This window comes from Pseudocercospora fijiensis (assembly GCF_000340215.1).
Source record: "Pseudocercospora fijiensis CIRAD86 unplaced genomic scaffold MYCFIscaffold_2, whole genome shotgun sequence".
NCBI lineage: Eukaryota > Fungi > Ascomycota > Dothideomycetes > Mycosphaerellales > Mycosphaerellaceae > Pseudocercospora > Pseudocercospora fijiensis.
Genome location: NW_006921533.1, coordinates 5,641,770 through 5,662,135, shown reverse-complemented (window position 1 = coordinate 5,662,135; position 20,366 = coordinate 5,641,770). Strand labels below are relative to the sequence as shown.

Genomic DNA, 20,366 nt, shown 5'->3' with positions numbered 1-20,366 from the left:
TATCTATGTAGGCGTCCACTGCGGTCAATTCATCACTTCCGTCACCTAGCCATCCCCTCAAGGCACGAACACCAGCCTTTCCGGCCCCTGATAATCCCACTTCTTCTCGATATCCTCAAACTTCGCAACCTTCGTCGCCTGCTTCGGCACCTTTGACACAGCCTCCAACAATTCTGGCAACGTCTTGACGAAGGCCTTCATATTCCACGCTCCCGGCCCACTCCCACGAATCGTAATGTCCTTCGACCTCAAAATCTCACCCGGAACACTCATCTCCATTTCCCCCGAAAGCCCACCAACATGAACATATTGCACAGGCTTCGGGGTCTTTAGCGACCGGAAAAGATGAAGCGTGAGCGCGCCGTAAACGTAATCAACAATGACATCCACATCGTCAAGATGGCTGAAATCAGTCTTTTCCACATCGTCTTGGATGATGATCGACGCATCGAGGCCTAGAGTATCCAAAGTCTGCTGATTCCTTGCAGCACCGACAACCTTCGTCGCCCCCAGCGCTCTCGCCAGAGGAATCGCCAACCTTCCACTCGCACTCGTCGCACCAAGAACCAAACATGTGAAACCGTCCTCCAGTCCATTCGTCCTGCCTTTCAACGCCATCCAACTCGACATGGCAGGATTGATGGAAGCGGCGAAATGTACGGGATCCGTATCATCTGGTAAAGGAATGACGGAAGTTTTCGGTAGGTTCAGGTATTCGGACATGATTGGGGAAGTCATGGAGAAGAAATAGCATTTTTGATTCGTGGACGTCATGATGCCGATACCGTCGAGGCCGGGGACGTGTGGGAGGGAGCCCGAGGAGTAGTGTTTTCCAGATGCTCGAGATCTGACCACGCGAGGGACTCCGGCTGCGAGGACTTTGACTTGGAGTTCTTCTGGCCCGGGCGGAGGTAGGTCTGGGACTTTGGTCCATGTGGGATTGGAGCCCCAGGAGTGGACTTGTGCTTGATACATGGTCGTTTGCGTCGTCGGACTTGTTCTGGATGGGTTGGAGTGTTGGAGACCGTGAAATCTTCCACTGCTTCCAAAAGTCTGGTATTGTGCTTCTGATGACGTTTCGTAATTGCCACTGAGGCTCTCCTTCATATATCATGAATGCGGCTTGCGAGCTCTTCCTTCTTCACTGCTCGCTCCCTCCTCACATTCAAAATTCGGGCCCGAACCTGAGCTACGCTGGACCCTCTCTTGGTGCGACACCACCGCCACACCGACCGACGAGAACGAGAACGAGACGAGATGGAATCAGTATCGGGCCGCGCGGTATTCATCATCTCAAGACTGCGAGTGCTTTTCCTTTCCGCGGGCCCGAATTCTATCACGCTGCCGACAACACCTTTATCAATCCCTAAGGCCCTATGCATACCGGACCGACCAAGACCTCACCTGCGTCATCTCTGCGTGATACATGGGAAACATAACAATTTGATTACGACACTCGAGGCAGAGAGTGAAGCTGATTAGCGAGCACTCGAATCGATTCAGAGCTCACTTGCGAAAGCTCGGCATGATGTGTAGAGAGCAGAACGACTTGACTACGACTCTCGAAGCACAGAGTGAAGTTGTGAGCGGAGAATGAGCTACTGCGTCTATGCTATGCCCGAGTGTGAGTCACCAGCTGCCTACTGGCAAACATCTCCCTCGAGCCCTTTTTCATGAGAACATGCCCTGCATAGCACACTAGTCTTCAAGCGGAGAACCATTGTATTTTTCTCCTCCAAATCCCAACAATCACTTAGAAGAACTTCGGCGTGGAGAACGTGGTAGCTTCCTCCTTCTTGACACCTTCGGGAGCAGCCACGATGTCTGAAACATCGCCAGGCTCCAACGAGTCCTGCACTTTCAGTACTGCTGCCGTCTGATCAAGGCCCTTTCGATTGATCCGACGTCCGTTACGGTAAGCGACCTCGCCTTTTGAAACGAGGCCTATCGCGTACTCGTTACGACTGGCTTTCTGCTTCGCATACTCCGCCTGATCAAGGAGTCGCTTTGGCTTCGCGTCACGGATCTCGTTTTGCAGATAGCGCATTCTGTGTTGGGGCACCGTATGAAGTATGCTCCTATTCTTCCACTCACAATCGCCGAACTCGCAATCCTGGTAGACTGTGTTGCGAATGACCACGTTGATGAGGGTGAAGTTGCGGAAGGTACAGTTCTCAAACGTGACAGAGTCCAAGTAACATTCTTCAATCCGAACATTCTCGAACGTGCAATTGCGAAACATTGCCAGATGGTAACGCTCGCCAAGGCCAGCTTTCATGCTCAAGCCACGAGACGGTGTGTTATCCAGCTCAAGACCCGGGCGTAGAGTCACTGCCGGGTCCTGCGGATCGAGCACCGCCGGTGCACTGACGTATTCCTCGCCTTCATCGTAGACAGAGCCCTTCGGAACTCCCCAACCTGTTGCCTGTCCTTCGCTCATTGATCGCTGCTGGTACTCCTTGAGCTTTGGGAATGCCGCTTTGCTCTCAGGGTGCTGATTGTGGTCCATACCCTGGCCCGGGCGTTCAAAATCCAGCTCTTTCGGGACTGTATCTCCTTCAAATGAGGTGAATGTCGCACCTTGATATTTGGACCCTGCGGTGACTTCTCGATTCTTCCAGCCCCCTTCCTTGGGGAAGACGCATTCGGTAAACTTATTGTTCTTCAGTTGTACCTTGTTGAACCCGAATCCGCGAAAGTCGCATCGCAAAAATGTCACATTCATCAGCTGGCAGTCGTCAAAGCAGACGGCGCATACGCCTTCATCAAAGATGCAGTCAATGAACTGCAAGTTGACGACATGCGTGCCTCCGCTCTCAAAGTTCTTGAAGACCAAGCCATACCGAGGGACAGTAGGGTGGAACCGGACATTTGCGACAAGGGAAGGCGCGATTTGGGTAATGACACGGTACTCTGTCTCCTTCGGCGTAGAAGGTGATCTATTTCGGTCAGCTCGAATGTTTCAATTCAATCAAGTGGTATCACATACAGCGTGCTGGCAGTGAGCGATTCGGAGTCGCTGGTGTAGCCAGATGTCGATGCAGACGCAGAGAGCTCCGTGATCTCTCTCACTTTTCCGTGTGCGGTGTTGATGGGCGGAAGTCGATATGAGCGCAACTGGTCCGGGTATCTAATGTTGATTAGCGACGCATCACACGGCGGACAAGGGATACATACTGGAAGCCGTACTGCGACTCTGAGGTGTCATGGTGACTGTCTCCTACTTCAACGCCATCCGAAATGGGCATGCGTGATCTACGAGAGTCAGCTTGCACATCAGGCGACAGCGGTATGATGGGTGGCGCGCTTACTGTTGAACGCCTTGATGGCGATTGTCATTCAAATCCACTCCTGCCAGCTTGCCCAACAAGTGCTTCATATCAGGCGCCATATCAACTGACGCTGGGGGAAAAGCCGACAGGTCCCGATCGACAAATGCGCAAATTGCTTGTGACAAGTGTTTGCTCAAGCGCAAAGGTGACTGTGACTTAAAGCGTTTGCTGTCGCGCGCTTGGCGGCCGTCGAGGACGGACCCTCCCGCCTTCCGGTCAGGCAAGTGAAGGCGAGTGTGGAAGGCGCGACTGAAGAAGCTGTATCTCTGCTTTTCCATCATATCTTTCGATCATTTCATAGCCCACTGTTACTCCTAGAAGAAACAAGTTTCAATCAGTCGTGCTTAAGTTACACTCAGGGTATACCAGAATTCCAACCACACAACACAACATCATCGCTTTCTGACTCCCTGTGGTCATGATGCAGCTTCCTCATGCGTGCCTCGCCCCAGGAAAACCACAAACGCCAATGCTCCAGAGATTCATGGCGCTAAAAATTCAAGGAAATATGTCTCTGTCATGATTCGCTCCTCGGTCTCGTCCTCGTACTGCTTCGCCCTCTCCCGGCTTCAACGTCGCTCACCGCAGCTTCGTAGGTAGGAATGGGTGGGCTTGAGTTTAGCAGCCGCCGCTGCTCATCTTGCTGCATTACTGCACTGCTCGGCCGTGCAGTTGTGTCTGAATCGTCGTCGTCGTCGTCGTCGTCGTCTTCGTGCTCTGAAGGACTTTCGTAATCCGGCGGTGGGTGATCAGCGGGTTCAAATGGCAGCCCTGGGTTGATGAGAACCTGGCTACTGGCAGCCTCGCTTGTGCCCTCCCCATAGTCGTCATCTTCCTCCTCATGCATGTCCATCAAATTCAGCTGAGCTAACGAGATGTCCGTGGGCGATCGTTCGGGGCCAGGACTTCTTGTCGGCCGACCTTGCAATCGCACTTGAGCACTACTCGTTCGCGCATGGCCCGGTATCCAGCCTTGTCCCTCTCTTACGCCTTCACGCCCTCCTTCGAGAAGGATACTGCCTGCCTCGCTTCCATATGGCGGCGGTGGAGCCAGACTCCCGGTCATAGGCGCAAGGCCCCACTTCTTGACATTCGCTTCAATGAAGACGAATCCCATCTGGCCGAAATTGACATGCACATTTGCAGGTCCATTCGCGCCAACGGTGGGAAAGAAGTTGTGTAGTTTCATGCCATGGCAAACGTCCTCCAGCTTTTTCCCGTTTCTTGTGAAGAAAATGGTGCCCGTTCGAGGTCTGTATCCAACACCAACGACATCGCCTTGCACGTATGGTGGTCCGTAATTCGTCGAATTGAAAGGCTGATTGAACTTTCTCTGCCCCGTCGACATGTAGGCGATGGAGTGCTTATGCGACCCAGGCAGTCTGAACAGCGGGTACGGCTTTGTTGACACGCCAATGCTGACCAAAGTCGAATCCGGTTTATCATATAGCTTCGCCTCCCAGTAGTATACTTCGTTTTGCTTTGGTATCGGTAGATTGCTTTGCACGCTGCACTCGGAATCGAAGAACTCAATCTCGGTCCTTGCTTCCACGAAGCAGTTCGCTATCTCCAATTCCGGCTCAAACTCCCATGCTGAAACGCCTTTCTCTTGGATCGCTAAGAACTGTGACAAGGAAATATCAGTTTGTACGGACTCGGGCGGGTTGTGCTGCACAAATGCTGCGCTTCAGTCAGCACCTCCTCAAGTATCATAGTGCGCGGTCTTGTTGAATCTCACCCTTTGCTCGGAAGTATTCTGCCCTCTGCAGGTCATCCATCTCCGCCAAGGCCTCCTCTTCCTCCCGCAAGAAACTCTGTTCATCATCGAATTCGCCAGGGCGGCCGATGCGGTCGAGGAAGATGCGTCCGCGGCTCGTGTATCGAAAGAAATAGATGGCAGCGATGATGATTCCCACCAGCGCTGCAGAGCCGAAGGCAGACAGCATGCCTATTAGAATGCCCTTGCCTGTCGAGCCTAGGCCGAGCGTCGTCACACTCTGGTGGCCTTCTTGCCATGTTGTCTTGCCCGGATACTTGTGCCAGTGCCCTCGTCCATCGTGCGTACCCACAGCCTGCCATTCCACCGCGGATCTCGCAGCCGTCACGGCCGGCGCGGGAATGCCTGTACTGAACTCGGTGGCCAGGGTGGATGGCAGAGCATAGCCATGTCCATCTTTCAGCGCAGCCTGCGCCATCGGCAGTGTTGTGCGCTCACTCTGGTGTAGGGCGCTGTTCGCCGTCGCGTGATGGCGATGTGCTGGCGGGTCAGAACAGCGTCGTGGTGTGCTGCCCGCCTGAGCCGCACGCCTCAAAGCGGAGGGGGGATGGTGAGGCTCGCGTGATGTATGCGCGGATTGCGATACTCCTACTCGTACAAGCCGGAGTCGCCGCAGCCAGTGCTTGGCAACCGAAAGGATAGTAGGCGTTGATATGGCAGCAGTCGTGGTCAGCTCTCAGCAGCAGTGTGATGCTGAAGGCCGAGTTGGCAGTCCAACAGCGCAGTGCCTGGACCTGGACGGGGACCTGGACCTGGACCAGTGCTGACGTCTAGGCCCACGTCTTGATTCGGCAACGTCGACGTCTGCCAAGGTCACGATGAAGCGTCCCGACGTCGTTCTCTGTTCTGTATTCTTAGCTACAATGGTGTCGGGGTCGGTGTCGGTGTCGATAGGGTATTGTTTGTATGTCAAGGAGTAGTGGCCGTATTGTTGTACAGCTTGGCTCTCATTGTCATGCCATGCCATGCCATGCCACGTTCCGCATGCCTTGCAGAAGTGGGGAGGTGTCGATGATGGTCAATCTCAAGATCTGCTGGCCCCTGGGTAGAACCATATAACATAGCCTGCGCTTTGATGCAGAAATGCCGCGACGCCCGTGAAACAAAGCGACGTTGAAGAGAACAAAATCATTTGGTGCAGTGTGTCCGCATTCTCTCTTGCAGGCTATATGCCTTCTCAGCTATCTAACTATATACATCTTCGCTTCCAAAAGCGCTGCCCTTCTCCTCGGGCATCATAAAAGCAATAGTAGCATATCTCATGCTACTAGCCTCTCATCAGGCATATCTCATCTCGTCTTCCCAAGTCTCTTCTTTTCGCTACTTCGAAATACATTCCTCCCATGCAAAGCTTGTCGCAGCATCGACTTCCAGACGTTTGGATGCACTGCGAGACCACCTTGCGCTTTCGAAGCAATGCAAACAAACGCCGCGCCATGAAATCCTTTTTGCGCTGCCGCCTATTGCGAACAGATGCTACGCTGAAAATCAAACACTCAATCGGTGAACCACGCTATGTAGATTGGTATCGTAAGCAAAAACGCCTCGTCGGATAAATGATGGATTTGAATCGGACCCACGAGTCTCAGGCCATGGCGACATACGAGGGCTGCACCATGCAGTAATCACCTCCCTAGAATGAGTACAGCTGGCGCAGTGCCTGCTCCTTTGGTGGTGGCAAGTTGTGAAGGAAGTTGTCGAATCCTTCGCCTCCAATCATCTGCTTATACTGTACCAGAACGCGTTCAAAGCCAGCGAGAGGTCCATCATCCTGCATGCCGGTGAGGAAGACGCCGGGAGCATTGGCCATCTCCATGAAGAAATCCAACAAGCACTTCTCGAGCGCCTGTGGGTTATCGAGGACAACGTTCACAAAGCCTTTGTAGGCGTGGCCCTTCTCGTCAGTCCAGCTGACCTTTTGCATCGAGTGCAAGAACGGTGGCGCAAAGTTGGCTAGATGCGGTGCCAATTGCTGGTGGCAACCGATGCCGAGACGGCCCAAGGCAATTGCAGCATTCTCGTTGAGACTGTCGGGTACTTCGGCGCTGAACATGATGACTGCTAATTTGGCGAGAAGCCGATCAACGTATGGCTCCATGCCTTCTTTCTGCCGCATCGCAATCTCACCGCAAGACCAGCAAGCGTTGTTGATGACCCTGAAGGCTGTCTCGGGATCTTCAGTCGGCTCGTTGATGTCCAGTTGCTGGATGAGAATCTCCATGACCGCAGGCAGGAATGGCTGCAGCTGCGAAAATATGTAGATTGCGCAGTCTCCCAAAAGGGCGTAAGCAGATTGGCGAACATCATTGTTGCTATCCTTCATACAGAACGCCAGAAGCTGAAACATGTTTGGCTGAGCACTGGCTGCCAACTTGGTGCTTTGCGACTCGTTGAGTGCTTGAATGATGCTGCTCAGCAAATCTAAGCTTGTGACGAGGAAATCCTTGTCTGGCTGATCCAGGAAGGACTGTTCAGCATTGATGCCCTCTTCCAAGTTCTGCTGAATGAGGCGAATGCAGCGAGCGAAGAGCGGTTCGGCATACGGGGAGAATTGCGCCCCAAGAGCTGTGGCGACGAACGACAAGCATTCCAGTAGAGGGAACATTTCGCGGGATTGGTCATGCACGTGCTCCCAACGCTCTATCATCGCCGGCATGAGAAGGTCGACATTCTCGGGCTGCGCGAGGGTGGGTGATGCATGCTCTGCTAAAGTCTGCACGCAATCGTAAAGGATGTACATATTTTTGTCCTTGTACTTCCCGAAGCACTTCACAAATTGCTGAAGAATGATGTGGCAGTAAGGCGTCAGCGCAGTCTTGGCTTTCTCTTCGAGAGATGCGAATGCCGAGGCTGCAGACTCTTGGACTTTCTTGTTGCTGTCCAGCATACGGTTCAGCAAGCCTTCCATCATGGGCTCGAAAAACTGATTCTTGGGAGCACTTTCATCATGTGCCGCCCATGAGGCAAATCGACTGAGTGACCAGCAGGTGATCTGGCGCACGACCGGCTGCTGATCGTTGAGAAGTGACAACATGTAAGGTATGAGCTCAGCAAGATGTTGTTTGATGTCGTCCATGCAACCTGGTCCAATGGCTCCTAGCGCAAGTACTGCTGCTTCGCGATTGGGCCAGTATTTGTGCTTGAGATTCTCGATCAACCATGGCAGGACTTCGCGAAACACTACGCCATGGAAATGGCTCGCGAGACTGTCAAGAGAGGCTGCTGAGCATTTGCGGAGATTCCATTCCTCCTCGGGATCGATGTCATCAAAGTCTTCGTCCTCATCGATCTCGCCATCGCTCAAGTCGTCATCATCTTCATAGGCGAAACCATTGATAGCAGGCTTGTTTTGGCCATTGGCTAGGGTTGCACCACTCGCGGTGTCTGCTCTTGAAGTCTTTTCCTTCGCAAATGTGGGTTTGATGTCCTTGGCTTCATCTTCCAGGTCTGCATCGTCTTCATCGCCCTCTAGTCGGAGCTGATCGTCTTCGCTGTATATCATGCTGTCAAGCAGCACCGGCACAATCCGGGCCAGGTATGGTCCAAGTGCCTCTCGTAATGTTGTATTACTGCTAGCCTCGAAGAAGAACTCCGCAGCATCTAGCGCAAGCTCTTGGTTATGGACATCCTTTTGTTGAGAAAGCGTATACTCGACGATGCCCTGCACGTGTGGGACAAGCACCTGAGGCAGCCCGTCGGCGAGCAACGCGAAGGCTCGACACACAAATCGCCGTACGTCATCGTTGTCATCTGACGACAATCTCACGATAGCCGGCAAGATTTCGTTGATATTCTCGCGGACCGTAAGAGCCACAGGCTCGGTGAGAAAGATATTGATAGCGCCTAGCGCTCGCGATCTCACCTTTGAGTTTGGACTTGTTGTGAACTTCAGCAGCTCAGGTAGCAAATACGCAAGCGGTCGCTGGTCTTGATACTCCTGGTCCAGGGCTTTCTTGTTATCTTCGCAAATTTTGAATAGCGCACCCATGGCACCATCCTGTGCCTCGGTGGAAGCTCGGCCGTTCTGATTCGTTACCATGTTGACGAGGTCGGGCAGGACTTGCGTCCATCCTAGTATGCCGCCCTGTCGTACAACCTCGGTGATGACATTTCCGATGTAGTTGCGGATCTGCGTATTGCGATCTTGCAGGCCGAGTAGCACACGAGATTTGAGATATGCTTTGCTCTCTTCCGGGATGGTGCGGTAAGATGCTTTGACGTTATTTTTGAGCATAATAGCTGCAGCACTCCGTGCAGCATGATATGATTGCTCGTTCAGTCCGGTGGTAGAGGTTGGTGTGGTGCAGAGGTAGACTAAGTAGTTGTTGATATCCAGAGAGCTTTTGGCTTTCCGTAGCATCTATCCGAGCATTAGCATAGATCTCTTGACCAAAAGATTCGCCCAGAGCGGATACGCACTTGCTCAGCATTCTTCTGTGCTCGGATGTCATGTCCACTCAATGAGTCGCGGAGATACTGAGCCAGTTGGCTCAGGTTCTCTTGCTGCGGCTGCCATTCCATATCGGAGTATATTTGCAAAGCGCCTCGGAATGAATGTTTCTGGTAAAAGAGAGCTTGTCGACAGCTATACAGGTGAAAGATTGGCGTGGACGTCAAGGGTCGGAGATTAAGTAGGGGAGTCGTGCCTGCCGAAGATGTTGGTATTAGCAAGAGTGGCAGACGTGCGACGGAGCATGTGCGGTGCGCGGCGCACAGCAATGCAGTAGGTGACTAACAGTGAAGTGTGTGCAGTCCCAATTTTGATGGCAGAGCTCGTCGCCCGCGGCTCGTCTACAGCTCCATGGCCGGCGGACGCCTTCGAGGTGGTGGTCGACTGCGGCGGGATCGTGCAGGTTTGGAAATGGCAAGCGCGCGCTGATTGGCAGGGGAATCGCGTGAGATGTTGGAAATGGGCGAGAACAGTTGCACTGTGAGAGATTGTGTGTCTGGAGCGCACACAGAAGTCGTGCAGTTGCCGTTCCCAAAGTTGATACTGCGGTGCGGTGCGGTGCGGTAGAGGAAAAGACCCTTGCTGACAAGGTTTTGCTTTCGGCAGGCGGGCGATGGATCGCCAGGCCACTCACTTTGCAATACAGTTGTTCTAATAAATAAATTCAAGGCAATTTTCACATGCAGGCAGTTTGACAGCGATAGTGCTTCACCTAGTTTTGCGGAAATTCCATTTACAAAAATTCCACCCACCGAGTGGGGAGTCTACAGACCTTCGGACAAAAGGTACTCCATAGCTTGTTTGCTGGCTGACAGCTTCAGGCTTTTTTGTACGTGCACAGCGTCTGTGGCGCGGCACTGATCAACGTGCTCTCACATGAAGATGTAGCAGATCTTATTACCGCTGAACAACTTCGTCAATCTTCAAGATGCCAAAGCATTTTGCGTGACCGACGTTTTATCTTGATGACGTTGTCGTCTGCAACGTGGATATACATGCTTGTGCTCGTGCTCCTCGGGCACGCGCATGAAGGCCATGCGTTACCGTGAAACTCGCACAAGACGCAGGAACAAGTCGACGTCCATATCCAATCTCAACCTCTGATTTGATGCTGTTCGCAGCCTTACGTCTTTACGAGATCCCCAGGGCGAAGAATCCCGACTCATCGTGCTGATTCTGACTGGGCTGTACATCTCGTTCACAGCCTCCGCATACGAACTGACCACGACCATTCCGCTGAGGTAGCAGCCTCGGTTATGCCTACTCATCGTAGCATCCGTCGGAAATCTGCTCCGGACCATGACTGTAGGCCAGTAGACCGCGGCGCTTGCTTCCAATCGCACGCAACGTGGAATCCGGTCCGTAGGTCCTACAAGCTATTTGGCACGCCATTGTTGCCTCCTAGAAGGTTGGACCGATCCAACCCTGTGGATACCAGGAGTCTTAATGTGCCTTGTTCCGTGTGTGACGGTGCACAAGCAAGGCTGAGGCGCATCTAACGCGAAGGTAGGCAGCCCTTACAAGATGCGGCCAAATCTGTCACCAAGGCTGACAGTAAGTGACAATCTGGGGCTCAGCAGTGTTACCTCCCACAAAGATGAAAGAGAGCCTCCTTTCCACCAGTGCGACCTTCGTGTGTTGTGATTTGCAAAATTTCGAAGCTCCGCCTCCGGGTCACGCCCTCACCCTCCATTACGCTCTGCAGTAAAAAGCACATCAACGTCGGTAGTAATTGAGACTCGGTCGGACACAATATGGTTCGACGTGCTGAGTTGCCCTCCTCCAAGTTCGGTCGGCCAGTCTGTAACGTCCCATTCGCAGCCCTCGATTGAAATGACTGCTTTGCCATACAGTGGCAGAATGCCAATGTTGGGGGTGATCAAACCATCTTTGAGTGGTGTGACAAGCTCTGTCGTTCCAGGTCGCAGCAGAATTGTCACACTAGCCTCGGAGAAGAACCAAAATTGTAAGTCTGGATGGTGAAACTTCTGCTGGCGGTAAATCTCGTGCAGTAAACCAATACCGTGGTCCACTCGTCCACCAAGGCTGCCCAGCACAAGCACATCACGGACCTGTGGCATTTTGGCCGCGATTGTCTTTACAGCCTTGGCGAAGTCGGTGCTATACTGATCGGGATCATGAGTTATGGGCACACCGAGCTGCTCGTATTTGAGACGAACGTCTTCATTAATGGAGTCCAGATCGCCGTGAATCGCAGAAGGCAGGGCATGAGCCAGGGCTTCATGATATTCAGAGCTGGGATAGTGCTTTAAGAGGAGGTCGTGCACCCTATTGGCTCCTCCATCCACGCATATTCGGTAGGAGGCATGATCGAAGAGGCGCCGGAAATACTCGAGATCGTCAATAGGCGAATTGAGAATGACCAGAGCGACTTCGGGGTTAGAAGACGTGTGGCCAGAGTCCGGCTCCAGATACTTCGTCAGCCTGATCTTGCTTATGTGGCACGCAGAACCATTCTGAATGGCCATGTCTAGACCGTGATTTGGTAGATTGCCGAGACGTGAAAGGTGTCGGCAGAGAATCGAATCGCGTGCAACGCAAGGAAGCTTCCAGGTTTGCATAAACATCGGAGCTCAGCCCGCAGCCAATTGGAACCGACATCCGGTCTTCAGGCAAAGGCACATTTCTAAGCTGCAATCAGAGAACATCGACACTGTTGCGCCTCGCATTGGTACGGCTGTTTTTCATTTCGTCATTCCTTCAGGATCTCACGACTTACGATGTTCCGACCAGCATTTAGAGCGGCATCTGCTGCTAGATCAATTCCCAAAGCACAGAAAATCGGACGACGTTTTGCGAGCACATCATCTGCGAAGTCTGGAAGCTGGAAGGGAACTGCTTTGCGATGGACTGCAGCTGGAGCGATTGTCTACTACTACAATACAGCATCAGTGTTCGCAGAAGAACCCGCATGTGAGTTGCGGTGAATAGATCTAGATGAGTAACGATACTGATTCTTGCCAGACGCAGTACATTCACCACTCGAGACGCCACACGAATCGGAACAGTACAGAACAGTCGACTCAATAGCCGAACAGCGGCGAGCACAGGCTAGAGCAAACCTTCATGCCTCACAGCTCCAGGAAAAGACAGAATCGCCGCAGACAGTGGCTGTGTCAGATGGAGAACCGGCTGCACAAGAAGGCGCCGGCGCATTAGAAGAGGAAGCCGACCAACAGGGCGCATTCAACGAGGAGACTGGGGAGATCAACTGGGACTGCCCGTGCTTAGGAGGAATGGCACATGGCCCTTGCGGGGAGCAGTTCAGAGCAGCATTCAGTTGCTTTGTGTACTCCAAGGAGGAACCTAAGGGCGTGGACTGCATCGAGCACTTCAAGACGATGCAAAACTGCTTCCGAGATCACCCAGACATCTACGGAGCGGAACTAGACGACGAGGAAGTAGCAGAAGTCCAGGCTGAAGAGGATCGAGCGCAGGTGGCCCTCGCTCAGAGGAAGGAGTCGACGGAAAGCAGCCCTGAATCAGCAATCAAAGGACATGATGTGCCCGCACAAACTGTTAAGCAGACATCAGAGCCAGTCAGCGATACGGAGGAACTAGTGCCAAAGGCATGGCATGATGGGCGGAGCAGCACGGACAAGTGATGAAAAAGCTCGCCGAAATGTACCAGTAGCATAGAGCTGTATCATAGAGTGTACAAACGATACATGTACTCAACTCGAGCCTTAGGCGGGTACCTTGAGCATTGACTAGGAGAAATTTCCTCACAGTTGGGTGCGTGAGAAGAATATCGATGTAGGCCTTATGCATATGAAGGTCGCGATCTGGCCGAGTGAACTTGCACGCGAGAGGCAGAGGCAGATGGTTCACGCACAGACCGGCAGGCGCGAAGTTCGTCACTGCCTCTCGCTCTTCACTTTCGACCTCTCTTGCACTTCAGGCACCACTGCGCGGGGTTTATATGCTCAGACCCGCCAGTCTTTGATTTGTTTCTTTTCTTTGACACCGACTCCGACTTTGCGAGGATTTCCAACGCCGCAGCGATACACCATCCGCGCCGTCGCTGAGCCTGAGCCTGAGGCCGTCCATCCATCCATCAATAATCCAGCTGCACAGCCGGAGGACAGCTTAGGCACCGCCACTCACCATTTCGTGATTCCTCGCTACGCGCGAAGCTTCGGAATCATAAAAGAGCTTCATTTTCTCTTTCCCTTTCCGCCAATACACCCTCAGCTCCACCCAGACCGGCCGCCTCGACACCCTCCGCCATGTCAAAAGCAGCGGCCACCGCGGCGCGACAGCCGCCACCACCCATGCCGACCAACAAGGACGATATCAACGGCACTTGGGCTTTCCTCGAGTGGGGAGTGGAGCGCATCATGTACGGTCTTAGCGAGGGCGTCGACCTCAAGACCTACATGTCGCTGTACACCAGTATACATAACTTCTGTACTGCCCAAAAAGCCGTCGGCGTGCAGCAGAGCAACCTCAACTCGAATCACCGCGGTGCGCACCTCCTCGGAGAGGATCTATACCATAGGCTGAATGAGTACTTGCGGAAGCACCTGAAGACCGTGCACGAGGAGATGGTCAACCACGCAGATGAAGCTCTTCTCACTTTCTATATCAAGGAGTGGAAGCGTTACACACAGGCGGGAATGTACAACAACCATCTATTCCGCTACCTGAACCGCCACTGGGTGAAGCGCGAGATGGATGAGGGCAAGAAAGACGTCTACGATATCTACACGCTGCACCTGGTCCGATGGAAGGAGGACATGTTCGGCAGCACGCAGAATGCGGTCATGGATGCGGTCCTCCGCCTGGTGGAAAAGCAGCGCAATGGCGAGACCATTGAGCAGTCGAAGATCAAGGATGTCGTGCAGTCTTTCGTGTCTCTTGGCATCGACGATGCAGACAGTTCTAAGACGACACTGGATGTCTACCGCACATATTTCGAGAAGCCATATCTCGAGGCCACGTCCGCATACTACGACAAAGAGTCGCAACAGTTCTTGGCTGAAAACGCCGTTGTGGACTACATGAAGAAGGCAGAGCGTCGACTAGACGAGGAGAAGGATCGCGTGCCTCTTTTCCTTCTGCCGGAGATCATGGTGCCTCTCATGAAGACTTGTGAAAATGCGCTCATTGCCAAGCACGCATCGACCCTCCGAGACGAATTCCAGATTCTACTTGACAACGATAGAGAAGAAGACATGGCGCGTATGTACAAATTGCTTGCACGCATTCAAGATGGACTCGATCCACTCCGCACGCGCTTCGAGAACCACGTCCGTCAAGCTGGATACCTTGCAGTCGAGAAGGTCGCCGACCAAGGCGAGAGCCTTGATCCAAAGGCATACATCGATGCGCTTCTCGAGGTGCACACTCAATATGCTGCGCTGGTTCAGAACGCCTTCACCGGCGAGTCTGAGTTTGTCCGCAGTCTCGACAACGCTTGCAGGGAATACGTCAACCGCAACAAGGTCTGCGCAAAGAACTCGAATCGATCCCCGGAGTTGCTCGCTAAGCATGCAGACAATGTGCTTAAGCGGTCCACAAAGGCAACCGAGGAGGATGACATGGAGAAGATGTTGAGCCAAGTCATGACCATCTTCAAATATATCGAGGATAAGGACGTCTTCCAGAAGTTCTACTCCCGTCATTTGGCCAAGCGTCTTGTCAATAGCACATCTGCTAGCGGCGACGCAGAGACGAGCATGATTGCCAAGCTCAAGGATGCCTCCGGATTCGAATACACCAATAAGCTGCAGCGCATGTTCCAAGACATGCAGACGTCTAGAGATCTGAACAACTCGTACGAAGCATGGGTTGCTGAGAACATCGACAAGGAGGATCGCAAGGATGGCGTCGATGCCTACTATCAGATCCTGGGTACTGGTTTCTGGCCTCTGCAGCCTCCGACCACACCCTTCTCCCCTCCAACGGCCATTATCAAGACGTACGAGCGCTTCTCCAACTTCTACACACACAAGCATGGAGGTCGAAAGCTCACGTGGCTGTGGCACTTGTGCAAGGGTGAGATCCGCGCGAATTATGTCAAGATGAACAAGGTTCCATATACCTTCCAGGTCTCGACCTACCAGATGGCGATCCTGCTCCTGTTCAACGACTCCGATACTGTTGCGTATGATGAGATTGCCGAACTGACTTCGCTGGAGAAGGCTACTCTGGATCCCTCGATTGGTATCATGCTCAAGGCGAAGGTCCTTACTGCCAAGCCGGAGGGTGCATCACCACAAAGCGGCACCTCGTACACTCTCAACCTCGGATTCAAGAACAAGAAGCTGAAGGTCAACTTGAACGTTGCGATCAAGTCTGAGCAGAAGCAGGAGGTCGAAGATACTCACAAGACGATCGAGGAAGACCGCAAGATGCTCATGCAGGTATGTGGTTCCTTTCTGCACATTAACTGGTCGAACGCCTGCGCTAACCTTATGTACAGTCTGCAATTGTGCGCATAATGAAGTCTCGCAAGACCATGAAGCACAGTCAGCTCGTCTCCGAAACCATCGCTCAGATCAAGAATCGATTCTCTCCCAAGGTCAGCGACATCAAGAAGTGTATCGACATTCTGATCGAGAAGGAGTACGTCGAGCGTCTTGAGGGGGATGACTTGGGCTACATTGCTTAAGCACATGAACATACGAGCTGTCTTTCTGCAGTAAGCTTTCACCATTCATTACGGCGTTTCTGGGGCGGCATGAGAAAGCAGCCGGCCACGCTGCAGCATTGCTGAGGGACGAAGTCATGGATCGAATGGGCTGGATTGTGCTTTAGCATGGCGTGGGCGTTTCATACGAAGACGGGTCGCTTCAGGATTTTGAGATACTATAGGCTGCATTTTCGCGGCTACTGTGGATTCATCACGAAGTTGATAGATGATGAGAGAATGTGAATGACATGGACAGCACCCCTTCCATAGTTGCCTTTGTGAACGACTCTCATTGACAAGACAGCTTCGGAGACGGCAAGCGAGAATCGGTGTGGAGCTATGCACTCAGGAAGGTCAGTGCACGAAGCTCACATGCTAGACCGGTGTGACTCTGCTCGGAACTTCCAGCGGCACTCAACATTTGAGTCTCGACATTTGCATCGGATAGCGATCGCATTCAACAGTGCGCCGCCGCAAGTAGCAATGGCGTCTACGAACGATCGCAAAACGCAGCTCGAGAGGAAGCTGGTGCAACTCGGGATTTGCAAGAAATCGCAATCAAAGCAAGTGATATGCTAGCGGTAGGGGTGCTCTGCTGTGACATGGGCCTCTGAAAACATGACAGCAAGCTCCCAAAAACCAAGTACGAGCTGCATTTTAATGTATGATTTGATGGTCAAACGCTCGTTCATCTTCGCCGGCTTCTTCAATAGCTGCGTCATCTACGGCCTCCGAATCGACAAAACCTGAAGAAAGAGGTTGAAACGATCACTGGTCAAGACTGGGAATCTGACACTGTTTTGGTCGACGACCAGCCGAGCGAGATCTCAAATCCAGAATGGCTGGGAACTTTCATCAAGCTCAATGATTCAGCGGCAAGCTGGGGACCTGCCTCCGAGGAAAAGACCTCTGCACCAGCAGGCGAGCCAACAGAGCAAACTGAAACTGCTTCTACGCCCTCGAACGCATCGGATTGCAAGGCTCTCAATAGCTCGGTGATATCGCCATCATCTACTTTTGCTTCCGATACGAGAAGTGCTCCGTGGCTTTGCCATAGAGGCCACGCGATCATTCTCAGTCATTTGCACTTGAGGAGAGGCGTAAACGAGAGGCCCAGTCACATCGATCGCAGAGGAGTTTGAGAATTTGACCAAAACCGATGCCATCACACATACCACCACACTCCAGTCAACTCCTCCTATAGTACAAGTTGACTCCAAAGTCACATGTCCGACTCCGCCAACGCCTTGTCGCTCTCGCTCCGCTGTATGACTCTGCCAGCAGCAGTCATCGATCAATCAAGTGCCCAGATATGGTCACACAAAGAAACACTCCTCGAAGTCAATATCAGACATTCTTCCATGGCGATCTGTCAGCATTGGGTGCGACCATCAGACTGCTCGAAAAAATCACATGATACAGCTTTTGGACAAGCTCAGTCGAGCCTGTTTTTGCTTGAGATTTCTTAAACTCTGCCAGCAGCTCGCGCACTGTATGCCGCACTCATACCAGCTGAGGCATTATACAGCGCGTTACCGAAGATCGTCGCTGGGTTGGGGCTCTGCTTCTCGTCAGCGAACGGTCACCCACGTCCATGTCAAGTAGACTTACACCATAGCTTATCCTATGGCTTCCATACATCGTCGCCGAGCCATAATCTCCATCATCCTCAGGAGACCTTCGACCGAAACTATCCCTCCTCCCTGGTGTGCCTTGCTGTACATGAGCATCGACAGATGGCATAGCACCATTAGTATAGACCGACGTGGAGTAATTGTCGTTGGAAGATGTGTTGTAATTATAATTGTGGTTCCATTGTCTCTTCCTGTCAGCAGCGGCTTTTGAGGCCCAATCCATAGGCGAGACACCAGTCTGGTTGCGATAGTGGTCGTCGCGTTGTGATTGGGCGTCCTGGACATTGATTTGTGAAGGCTTCGGGCGATGCTGAGAACGGGACCTTGGTTTACTCTCCGATCGAGGCTGAGCTCGTAAGCGGCTTTCGGATCGAGAGCGGCGCTTGCTGCTTTTATCGGATCGGTACTCGTGCTCAGGTGCCATCCTTGGCATTTTGCTTATGCTGTTGCGGTCAAACCGAGGTGCTTGGCTTGGGTCGGGTTGTCCACGGTCTCGCTTCAGGTCCGGGCTCGTCTGGGCTTCCGAATCGGCATAGACAGGCTTGTTGGCCTTTGTGGTCTTCCCAGTGCTGTTCAAGTCCGCTACAGATCGGCGCTTTGCAATACGAGACTCGGCTGTGGTGTTGTTGACCATTCCTGGCACTTTGGCGGTCCTTCTGTCTCCAGATTGACCATTCTCTTTCGATTTCTCGTCCTGAACAGGACGTGCAGCTTGAGGTTTGTACCCGTCAGAATCACTGCTTACTGGTGACATTGGAGGCGGACTTGGGGCCGCAGCACGATCGACATATCCGTTGGTTTGGTGCAGTGCTCTCAGATTGCCATGAGACTGCTTCTTAGCCATGGCGGCCTGTTCCTGCTCCATTCTTACCCTCTCTCGGGACTTCTTGCTCGCCAGTGCCTTGGCCATGTTTTCTGAAATCTTCGTCTTGGTGTTCGGACTTCGTTGAGCGTGAGTGCCAAGCCTGGACATCGAGTTTGGTGCGAGCTGTTCCACGCCCCAAGCTTTACGTGTACCAATGAGTGGAGACTCTGGTGGCTTGTTGATGAGAGGAGAGTTAGGCGGGAGTTCCACCCCACGACCGCCGTACAGGTCTGGGCCCGAATTAGGTCGAGTGTTCTCAATTCCGTGGCCGGGTCTGGTTTCTTGTGAGGATGTCGTCTGCTGTCCAGATTGCAGGGACCCAATTTCAGTAGCTGTCTGGTAGGAGAACTCGCGGTTCAGAGCACCTGCAGGCTCGGAAATGGCATGATATGGTTCCTCATTGTGTACCTCAGGGAGAGTTGAAAACTGCTGTGCTATCTTCAAGGTGCCATTCTCATGATCGGACCGTCCGTTGCGGGACGATAACGAATCATAGCTGGCCTGCTCCTTGATCTGGCGACGATGGTCTAATGAGGGCGTTGGGTTCCTGGAGCCGCTCCGCTGTCTGTCGGCGGACTTGGGGCTAGTGCTTGGTCGGCCACGAGACCTTGGCTTTGGAGGTGTGCAAGTAGCTGTATTCTGCTGCGTTCGATTATCTTCCTGGTCTTGCTGCTTGTTCTTCTTGTTCTTCTTTGGAAACAGCTCGATCTTGATGGCAGAATTGTTGAATAGTTGCATGATTGTGAGGCGAGGCGTCTGGCGTCTTCCGGTAGCGTTGCATAGGATTCTAGAACAGAAGGACAGCGCCGTTTGACTATCAGGACCTACCTCACTGTTATCTACGAGTCGTGTTGCTGCCGGCAACGACTTCTCGTCGATCTCCTCGCCATCAACGGTGCATGAAGAGAAACGCCCGAATGCTCGGATGACGACAAGTACGCGATATGAAACGTGTGTTATGAACTCTACCGAGCCCAAGGCATTGAAGGCAAGCCCCAGGAGCGGTATGATGTGCAATATGCCTACGCGAGGCATGGCTGCTGACTCGCGCAGAGAAGAGTGAGGTCATGCTCGGCATGGTCCGCCTTGGACTCCACGCTTCGTGGTTCGTCAGAGGTGAGACAATGCAAAGCAAAATCCTCGATTGGAGCAGACCGGATGCACGCGCGCATGTCGGAGCCCAGAGCTTGATATCGAAGTCCCACGGAAGCGGTAAGGCCTGACGCCTCGTTGACTGCTTTGTCAATACACCGCTGCTCTGAGAGGACGGCAGATGGTCGCCCGCCGATGGCCTGATATTCGAAGGAAGCAGCACGGATCGCGGTAGACGGCGAGAGTAAGCATGCTGGTAGTATATTGCCAGCATGCCTATAATATGTGGCAGACCGTAGGTGTTCTCTCGTGTTTGACAGCAGACAGACAGGCACGATCGAGCGCTGCGCCGAGCTACGATGGGCCTCCTGACTAGGTTGGAGCTCATCGAGCTACCTCGAGCTTACACCCGCTACCTGGGCGCGTTTGGGACAAGTGCGGCATAGCTGCGTGGACAATTGGGTGTCTTGAAAATGGTGCAGATTGCATGTCAAGAGGTGGTGATGGTAAAGACCTGGTACACAAGAAGGACATTGAAGCACGGAGTGCGGAGAATAT

At 52.9% G+C, this 20,366-nt stretch overlaps 7 protein-coding genes across 7 annotated transcripts; 2 read left to right on the top strand and 5 right to left on the bottom strand.

The window, feature by feature from the left end:
- Positions 1–57: 57 nt before the first annotated feature.
- MYCFIDRAFT_65266 (uncharacterized protein) lies at positions 58–975 on the bottom strand (the record flags this gene model as incomplete). The annotated part of the gene is made up of 1 exon (XM_007924512.1): positions 58–975. The coding sequence occupies one exon, from the start codon at positions 973–975 to the stop codon at positions 58–60; it is 918 nt and encodes a 305-aa protein (XP_007922703.1).
- Positions 976–4,053: 3,078 nt separating this feature from the next.
- On the bottom strand, positions 4,054–5,350 carry MYCFIDRAFT_109220 (uncharacterized protein; the record flags this gene model as incomplete). Its single annotated transcript, XM_007925594.1, has 2 exons — positions 4,054–5,012; positions 5,071–5,350. Coding segments are annotated over 2 exons (1,239 nt in total), but the record flags the coding sequence as incomplete, so codon positions are not given.
- An 897-nt stretch (positions 5,351–6,247) lies between these two features.
- Positions 6,248–10,353, bottom strand: MYCFIDRAFT_214288 (uncharacterized protein; the record flags this gene model as incomplete). Its single annotated transcript, XM_007925593.1, has 5 exons — positions 6,248–9,469; positions 9,529–9,669; positions 9,846–10,037; positions 10,194–10,210; positions 10,332–10,353. 5 exons carry the CDS (start codon positions 10,351–10,353, stop codon positions 6,743–6,745), a joined length of 3,099 nt encoding a protein of 1,032 aa, XP_007923784.1. The 3' UTR covers positions 6,248–6,742.
- Positions 10,354–11,256: 903 nt separating this feature from the next.
- On the bottom strand, positions 11,257–11,946 carry MYCFIDRAFT_23055 (uncharacterized protein; the record flags this gene model as incomplete). Its single annotated transcript, XM_007924134.1, has 1 exon — positions 11,257–11,946. A coding segment is annotated over one exon (690 nt), but the record flags the coding sequence as incomplete, so codon positions are not given.
- Positions 11,947–12,300: 354 nt separating this feature from the next.
- MYCFIDRAFT_186716 (uncharacterized protein) lies at positions 12,301–13,185 on the top strand (the record flags this gene model as incomplete). The annotated part of the gene is made up of 2 exons (XM_007925592.1): positions 12,301–12,493; positions 12,611–13,185. 2 exons carry the CDS (start codon positions 12,301–12,303, stop codon positions 13,183–13,185), a joined length of 768 nt encoding a protein of 255 aa, XP_007923783.1.
- Positions 13,186–13,842: 657 nt separating this feature from the next.
- MYCFIDRAFT_53521 (uncharacterized protein) lies at positions 13,843–16,483 on the top strand. The gene is made up of 2 exons (XM_007924396.1): positions 13,843–15,948; positions 16,008–16,483. The coding sequence occupies exons 1-2, from the start codon at positions 13,855–13,857 to the stop codon at positions 16,194–16,196; spliced, it is 2,283 nt and encodes a 760-aa protein (XP_007922587.1). The 5' UTR covers positions 13,843–13,854; the 3' UTR covers positions 16,197–16,483.
- Positions 16,484–16,742: 259 nt separating this feature from the next.
- On the bottom strand, positions 16,743–17,443 carry MYCFIDRAFT_210530 (uncharacterized protein). Its single transcript, XM_007925591.1, has one exon. The coding sequence runs from the start codon at positions 17,287–17,289 to the stop codon at positions 16,993–16,995; it is 297 nt and encodes a 98-aa protein (XP_007923782.1). The 5' UTR covers positions 17,290–17,443; the 3' UTR covers positions 16,743–16,992.
- Positions 17,444–20,366: the final 2,923 nt, after the last annotated feature.